The sequence below is a fragment of the Dicentrarchus labrax genome, unplaced genomic scaffold (assembly GCF_905237075.1).
Source record: "Dicentrarchus labrax unplaced genomic scaffold, dlabrax2021, whole genome shotgun sequence".
In the NCBI taxonomy this organism is placed as follows: Eukaryota; Metazoa; Chordata; class Actinopteri; family Moronidae; genus Dicentrarchus; species Dicentrarchus labrax.
The window spans coordinates 9,720,253-9,729,299 of record NW_026136707.1 but is presented as its reverse complement, the minus strand read 5'-3'; the positions used below and the strand labels follow the sequence as shown (position 1 = coordinate 9,729,299).

Sequence of the window (9,047 nt, the reverse complement as noted above, 5' to 3'; positions counted from 1 at the left end):
TACAACTCCTAAAAAGACAAGAAAAGGGAATAAAAAAATAAATAAATGTAAAAAAAAAAAAAAATACCAGTCACACGGTCTCCAAGGGAGCTCTAGTCCACTGGTGACAGACCATAATACTCACTGAGCAGCCACCTGGGAGTGAGCATGAGTATGTCAAGAAGTCAAGGAGCCTTCACCTTTGTTCCTGCATGGTGCACACACACACACACACACACACAGAGCATGTAGCCTACCTGTGTGTGTGTGTGTGTGTGTGTGTGTGTGTGTGTGTGTGTGTGTGGGTCCAGCAGGGCTGCTGAAGGCCTCGTGGTGTAACAGAACTGAATGTGTGTCAGATACTCTGATGACGCCTACGGCCACGCTCGGCATCCCTGAAGTAAGCTGAGGCCTTCTGTCACGGCGGCGTGGTTGCAGCAGTAGCGCCACATCTGTCTCACTGACCTATGAAAGTTTCTCAGCCGTATGAGAGCTGCCAAAACGTGACACTCAAGGATCTGAGCCGTAGAGCCCGTCAACTGTAGGTGGCAATTACATTGTACAAATGTGTCAAATAAATTAACTGAAACATCCATTATATGCCTGCTCCAGCTCCTCTGCTTGGTAGTCATTGGTCCTGGTCCTGGTCCTGGTCTTTGGTCCTGGTCCTGGTCTTTGGTCCTGGTCCTGGTCCTGCTCCTGGCCTTTGGTCCTGTTCCTGGTCCTGGTCCTTGTTCCTGGTCCTTGGTCCTTGGTCCTTGGTCCTTGGTCCTTGGTCCTTGGTCCTTGTTCCTGGTCTTTGGTCCTTGGTCCTTGGTCCTTGGTCCTGGTCCTTGGTCCTTGGTCCTTGGTCCTTGGTCCTTGGTCCTGGTCCTTGGTCCTTGGTCCTGGTCTTTGGTCCTTGGTCCTGGTCCTTGGTCCTGGTCCTGGTGCTGCAGCACATTGTAGCTTTGAGCTGCTTACTTTCTAAAATCTTTAAAAATAAAAGCTGCCTTGAAAAATGATAATTTTTGACTCAGCTGGGTGTTTTGTTTTGTGAACACCACCAGTTTAAAGTAATAAAAAAAAAACACTTGAATGTGCAACAAGTCTAAAATAAGAGCTTTAGGAAGAAGCTCCTGAAAGCCTCACGTGAGTCTAATGATTCACGGTGGTTACCTCCTCCTGAACTGAACGTCTTTATTACACTGAATCACATTTAGTTATGTCCAGTGAGGATGCTTTACGACCCTGAAACAGGCCTCCTGTTGTGGGCTGCAAAATGATGCCTTCAAGTTCAGTCTGTAATGCAGTGAATAACACTGGAGCTGCTGCTCACATAAGACACATCAAACCAGTATTAAAGCAGTTTTTTTTTTATGTATTGTGGCAAAAAAAAAAGTGCCATTTAATGAACTGACTCATAAAAAAGAAACAGATACTTTACGAAAGAAAACGTGTCAAATTAATTCATGAAAACATCGATAACATCGTTAAAAGTTTCTCTAAAGTTCACACATTACCACCTTTAAAGTCCTGTTGGGAGGACAGTAAATGAGACTGGAGCTGCTGCACATTAGATCTTTACAGTATGAATATGACCGCGACTGAAAGTGTCAACTACAGGAGACAATTACACTGCACAAAAGAAAAACTTTATTTAATTATATGGTTCTGGAGCTGCAGCACACTTTAGCTTTAATGCTGCTCGATTTATAAAACTTAAAAAAAAAAAAATAGAGCCAAATGCTGCTTTAGGCTTTGCAGGGTTTTGTTTTTACCATTTTTTTTTTTTTAAGTAAAAGCAGTTGAATGTTTAATAAGTCCTATTTGAAATGTTTGAACTCAAACAAGAAGCTCAGAAGGAGCACTTGAAGGCCACACGTGAGTCTAATCACACTGCTACTCACTCGTACACCGTGAGAGGTATTCAGTCGTTTATACCTCTTTGAACTGCTCTTCTTAATCACACCGAGTCTTATTTGGACGTCTACAACGATGTGACGGTTTGAGCACCATGTTCCTTCCACACAATCTTCAAAAACATTAGGAATTAAATGATCTCATCCCACACGGTCCATCAGTATCAGACAGCGTATTCATCCTGAACCGCCTCTTTGTTGAAGCTTTATAATGTTTTTAAGTGGAAAATTAAAATACCCAACATCATCAGAATCAGGTTCACAAACAAGGAATTTTGCTTTGGTAATTTGGTGCATAATTAAGCATAGAAAATATAAATAAAGATAAAAATAGCAGATTAAAGGAGACAGTATATACAAATATAAAAGGAGAATATGGCTGGAAATAAACAAGTGAGCTGTAAAAAAAAAAAATTACTTTGCAAAGATAAAATCAGAGGCAAGTGCAATAATGCCTGATTTTATAAACATTAACTAAACATTTAACCGAACAGATTTGGTATTCAAAATTATTTTTGTGTCTCTGTTTGATTTAATTACAGTTATGCTGGTTTGAACAGTGTTTGGCTGCACGTCAAGACTCATAACTTACTGACCCACTGGCAGGCTGCTGCTTGTTTAGACATAAGTAAGACAAGTTATCATTGAGACTAACAACCATACATTACTGTACTGGTACACATGGCAAGTTTCCTACTTTTTTAAGATGCATATGTGCTTTCATTTTAGGTGATAAAACAGTACAGTAGTAACAATATTACTGATTTCTTCACTGCCAAACAGGGATGTGATCAGTAACTTGTAGGTCTGTGCTTTGATATAACTGAAGGTCAGAAATGTATTCACATAATCACAGAAACTTAAAGCTGCATTCATTCTGGTACTTTCTGGATTATTCTAGGTATCAGAGATGGTATATTCTGCAGGTTGGATTCAGTAGATATGGTAAGAGAATAGGGCAGCAACAGTCAAAATGGGAGCCCAGAGGCCTTCAACTGCTTCCTCTACTGCTATGGCCACTCTGCAATATTCCCCACAGTGCACCATGCAGTACATGCAGATCGCATAGCAACAAAGGCCTATGTCTGGCCGCTGTCTGTTACTATCGCTTGAATGCCCCTTACACATGCATGTAAGCGCGTGCATAAGCACTCACGTGCATGCCGTCACCAACACCTCCTCCTACTCCCTCTATCCCATATGCACAGCTATCTTTCTACCTCACACGCACCGCACACACCACCACCACCACCCCTCAACACCAACATCATTCCATAATATTCATGGGTCGTCCATTCCCTCTGCCCCCTCCCCCCCATGTGCACACAGCTCACCGCTCACTCTGCCACCCCCACTTCCCTGCCTGACAACACCACCGCCCGCCATCCCATAATATTCATGCACACGCTCCACACACATTCATACACAGCAGTGCATTCAGCTCTTTGTTGGCAGAGATGCCTGAGCAATGTGAGCGTGCTCATGCACAGCAGTCATGTTTCTGCCTGCTATGATTATTCCATCCGCACTCAGACTGCTGAGGCAGGTAGCCCTCAAGTGCAGAGAAGTAACAAAGCAAATGAAGGACAAGACGAAAAAAGGTGTTGGGTCACATTTCTATCTCATAATGACCTTGGGTGGAAATATGTTCATGAAATCCAGGGTCACCCTGAGGCAAACCATCTCTGAATGAGGCCCATCATCCATCCCATGGTAAGCATCAGTGGACAAAGTAGAGTTTAGAGTTGCCCCACCTCACAGCAGACTCTGCTGCTGCTGCTGCCTCCCTGTATAACAGAGGGAATGCAAGTCATCTCAACATATATGTCATGCTGAAGCTTTAACAAGCATCTCTTCAGGCTCTGCAACCTGGCTACAGTCAATCAGTACGGGACCATTTCAGCATGATAAAATGTCCACAAAATGGGGGAAAGATAAAGATAAAAAAAAAAGAGGGCAAGTTATTTACGAGAGAGGGGTGAAGGGATGAGCATAACAGAGGCGCCGGACATGACAGTGGCCAGCTCATCACCATGGCGTTGCTGTGGGAGACAGCGGAAGACGTCACTTGGAGAAACAGGGGACACAAAGGAGGAATACGACATGAGGAGGGCAAAAAAAAGAGGGAAGGGGGCCTACAAGAAACCTGTCTTTGCAGATATAGACAGTGGAAAGTAAGTGTGTGTGTGTGTGTGTGTGTGTGTGTGTGTGTGTGTGTGTGTGTGTGTGTGTGTGTGTGTGTGTGTGTACGGGGTGACCATTTACTCAGGAACTGGGTGTCAGGGGGTTCAGGTAAATGGGCCGCCAAATCCTGGACAGGGACTGCGACAGAGTCTGCAAATGTTTGGTTCCAGTGCCGCACTGACTCATCTGATTCAACAAATGAGCCCTTAAGAGCAGTAAATAAGTTTCATCAGGTGTGACAAGGCTGTAGCACAAGCTTTTTTTCTGTTTTTTTACTTTATTGGCCTCTGAGATTTAAAAATAAATGTCTTCAGGGTCCAATTTATGAATCCATAAAATTAAGGAAATTACAGAGCTCCCATCTAAATCAGCCAACGGTGATTACAAAAGACACAAAATAAATACTAAACAATGCATAAAACAACATGAAACTAACAGAGCCAAAACGCAGTAACTACAACTTGTTAGAAAATTGAGTTCTAACAGAATCCAACATTAGAAACATCTTTTTTTACAACTCCTACAGTTAAATAAAAACACAAATTGACAAAAAATTTAACATAGAGCTGCAACACATCTTTTACCTAGAAATAAAATTATATAATGTATCATGAAGTTTCAGCATTGTTCTTCCAGTTACAAACTATTAAATGAGAGATTCTCTGTAACGTTACATCCCAGGTTGAACTTAAAGAGACAAAACTACCAAATAAACTCACATTAGTGCAGTAAACAAAGATGAATCATACAATATAGCCTATATGTTATACTGTGTTCACAGTATGCTGGCATAAATTAATAAAACACTCTTGAGTATTTTAGATTCACACATAATGTCAGAGTTTTTTTCCCCCTCATATGTCAAAAACCTGCTTTGTTATTCTTTACTACTTTTTCCTAACCCCAGTGTAACACTCTCTCCTCATGCCCTCCTTCCCCTCCTATCTCGTGATTTATTTGCCTCAGTTCCAATATTTGTCGGCAGTGTGTTTTCTTCCCCTTGTCTAAATGTCACCCCTTCTTCTAAGACAATACAGGGAGTGGGAGAGAGGGAGAACGAGAGGGCAAATTCGGGGGAGATGGAGGAAGGGGAGGGGGGAGGAACTCGTAAAATGAGCAACAAAGTTTGGGAAAATTAAACATTAGGTAAGACACTTTTTCACATGCATATACATTTACAGTACATGGAAAGAGAAACGCTGTGTCATAGTTTCTGATGTGAGGATTCTGTGGGACATCTGATGGATCAATATTCCTGCTGAGTATTTCTATAAAGGAAACAAAAAGGCTTCAGTTTGTGTTCTCATTGAGTTATTTCTCAGCAGCAAATACACTCCAGCACACATTAACATGCAACGATTAAAAAAAAAAAACACTTATACACACATTTGTGTGTGATAATCATTCAAATGACATTATTTTACAGGCTCAGATCTGAGGTCTCAAGCCAAACATACACAATAGAAAGCATACTTACACTCTTAATACTTGCATAGTACAACTATTATCCCTCCCAAAGCCGCCTCCTCCTCCTCCTCCTCTTCTCCTCCTCCTCCTCCTCCTCCCCTTCCTCGGCATCACTCCACACCCTGGATCACGCCTGTCCTCTCTCTCCCACCCTCATTCTCTACCTCCTTTATAACCCATCACTCCCGTCTCACTGCTCTCACTCATTCTTCTGTTTCAACCTGGACTGGACATGTTTGTTTTCTTGGGAACGAAACTGAGTACTTGCTGACACGATATTCTGCCGCTTTTTTGTTGTTGTTGTTGTTGTTGTTGTAAAAATTGAATTTTACTAGCCCTTCTGGATTTTAAGTTTTGTTTTGGGGGGCGGGTAGATTCTACTAATATGTTCAATTAAATTGGGACATGTGGATTTATTTTTGTTTCTGAAGGATGAGTTTGGCTCGCAGTTTGTAAAACATTCCTGTGAGCATGCTTTTGCTGTCAGTGACAGCACAAGTGAAGAAACCGATGAACAACTTTATTAATTGAAATTGGGATTCAGTTTCAATTTGACCAACTCAGTATCAAAAAGAAGGATAACTGGATATCGCAGGACTATGAACTGGTAAGAATCAGTGTTAATTTTGCAATATTGTCATATTAAATATTATGTTGTCTCATATTTGCAGCTTCCAAAGATTTAGCAGGAAATTATTGTTTATATGAAGGTTTTTTAAAACTTCTCCAGTGGTGTTTTAGTCTCTGACCTGTTAACTTTTGTCATTTCTACAGATATGTGGGGATCATCCCCAGACTCCGGGCCAGAAACATAAGCCAACACCAGCACCGACAAGCAGACAGATCACTTCAACTGTGGAGACTGGCAGCGTGCTGTCCAAACACCCAGCCTGACGCACAGAGACGGACAGACAGACGGACAGTCTGATGCCAACTGTCTCCACTGTCAATCTCACGGCACCACTCCTCCTCCTGTTGCTATGGGCAACCCACCCCACCATGGCAACCAACTGGCTGTAAGTCTAGCGTGCGAGGGAGGAAGAGAAAGAGGGAGTTTGTTTGTCATGCTATAACTTTTAAAAGATGGTGACATGTCTCTAAATCTCTTTCAGTCGCTCCCCTCTCTTTCTTTGTCTCACTCCTGGTGACCTTTTCTCTTTTCTTTCTCTCTGCCTTCACTGTGTCTTCTCTGTCTTCTTTGCCTGGTCTTCCCCTTGTTTCCATCCTCTCTAAAACTCTGCCCGGTCGTTACCTCTTCATCCTTTTTTGTACCCTCTTTTCTCTTCTCCATGTGCTCTTCCTCTTTCACTCCCTCCCCTTTTCTTCATTATGCATCCTCTTTTTTTGCCCCTTTTTCCCCCCCTTTCCCTTTCCAAAACCTGCTCTGAATCACTGTACCACTCCCCCACCTTTTGTGTCCCAGCTCCCTGGCGAGGCTGCCTCGCTCCAGGCCCGTGTCCGGTGCTGCCCCATGTGCGCGGCTGAGGGGGCTGACCCCAGGGCAGGTGGGGGTGTGCAGGGCGCGAGGGGAGGTCATGGAGTCCGTACGCAAGGCAGCCGAGATGGTCATAGAAGAGGTATGGTCAGAGGGGGGAAAAAAGTCTCAGGGTCATGATCACTATTAGCTTCAAAACAACCACTAACTTCATAGCACTCTCATTATCAGTTTTATCTGTGTGTGTGTGTGTGTGTGTGTGTGTGTGTGTGTGTGTGTGTGTGTGTGTGTGTGTGTGTGTGTGTGTGTGTGTGTCGGACCTGATAAATTCTACATGAGACCTCCCAATCTCACTGCTTTGCATGTCACTGTCTAACTAAGTGCCAGCACCAGTTCAGGAATCGTCGCTGGAACTGTTCCACCACCCCACGTGGGATCAATGTATTCGGCAGAGTCATGAACCAAGGTATCCTCATATTGAAGATGTGTCATGGAGAATGCCGTCTGATAAACATGAGGCGACTCTCAGAATCAGAATTTCCACATCTCTATTTTTTATTCAGGGACTCGTGAGGCGGCCTTTGTGCATGCTCTGTCCTCAGCGGCCGTGGCAGTGGCTGTGACCCGCGCCTGCACCCGAGGGGAGCTGGAGAGGTGTGGCTGTGACAGGAAGGTCAGGGGGGTCAGCCCCGAGGGTAAGCTTGGATTACATTGCATGAAAATGTAACGGGTAAATCCACACTGAGTCACACACCAAAAAAAACTGTGTTTCTGTATGTAGCACGAAATACAAAGCAGTAATGTCCACATCCCACAGAGTGAAGTCACGGCTGGTATTTTCCCATCAGCTCTGATATTACTGATTAGATTGTGGCCATAAGTGCAATATGTACTGACACACAGCAGTGTCGTGTGATCTAGCGTGGATTTAACAGCCATCTTTTTTAGCTTTAAATCTGCAGTGGTTTCAGGGTTGCAATGATCCAGCGTGCTGTCTCTCTGTCCTACCACAGGTTTCCAGTGGTCAGGGTGCAGCGACAACCTGTCCTACGGTGTGGCATTCTCCCAAACATTTGTGGATGAACCAGAACGAGCCAAGGGGCTGTCAGCAGGGCGACCACTCATGAACCTCCATAACAACGAGGCTGGTCGAAAGGTTGGTGGCAGCACTCTTTGATGACATCCGACTTGATTTCTGTCTTAGTCATCTGCTCCCCTTATACTCACTGTCCTCCCACCCTCAGGCGATCCTTCACAACATGCAGGTGGAGTGTAAGTGTCATGGCGTCTCTGGCTCCTGTGAGTTGAGGACCTGCTGGAAGGTTATGCCTCCATTCAGGCGCGTCGGTGTTGTGCTCAAGGAACGCTTTGATGGAGCCACAGAGGTATCAGAATGCGCCACAACCTCCTATTGAACCTTGAAAGTTCCCAGTCTGTCTAGCTCTCTCAACAATCGTCCTCCTCTTAGGTTCGCCTAACTCGTATAGGATCCAGGACAGCCCTGCTCCCCCGTGACCCCCAGGTCAAACCACCTGCTGCCAGAGACCTTCTGTACCTTGCACCCTCACCAGATTTCTGCCATCTTGATCCTGACAACGGTATCCCCGGGACTGCTGGTAGGAAATGCAACGGTAAGATCAACGGCAAGACCATCTCACAGCAAATCAATTCCGATAATCCAACTTTTCAATCAAAATGATTACAGAAAAATGATGTTGTTGTCTTCATAAACACACCTAGGAACCTCTCGGCTGGCACCAGATGGCTGTGAACTGGTGTGCTGCGGGCCGGGGTACAGAGCGGGCCGGGCCGAGGTGGTGCAACGCTGCTCCTGCAAGTTTTCCTGGTGCTGCTCAGTCCGTTGCCAGCAGTGCAAGAACACGGTCACCATTCACACCTGCAGAGTCTAAGAGGTCCCAAACAAGACCAGACCGCCTGAGCAGAAAGACCCCACCAAACCACTAGACAGACACTCGTGAACACAAGATGGGATAAGGACAACCATTTTTACCATAATTAATTCAAACCTTTAGCATCAAATTATCTTAAATTCTGGCCAAAAGTCAACTTAAATTAAGTTT

At 44.3% G+C, this 9,047-nt stretch overlaps 1 protein-coding gene across 1 annotated transcript; it reads left to right on the top strand.

Annotated features, from left to right (window-relative positions):
• Window positions 1–6,428: 6,428 nt before the first annotated feature.
• wnt4b (wingless-type MMTV integration site family, member 4b) lies at window positions 6,429–8,876 on the top strand. Its single transcript, XM_051406145.1, has 8 exons — window positions 6,429–6,547; window positions 6,955–7,108; window positions 7,348–7,432; window positions 7,530–7,661; window positions 7,980–8,122; window positions 8,211–8,351; window positions 8,435–8,597; window positions 8,707–8,876. The coding sequence occupies exons 1-8, from the start codon at window positions 6,459–6,461 to the stop codon at window positions 8,874–8,876; spliced, it is 1,077 nt and encodes a 358-aa protein (XP_051262105.1). The 5' UTR covers window positions 6,429–6,458.
• Window positions 8,877–9,047: the final 171 nt, after the last annotated feature.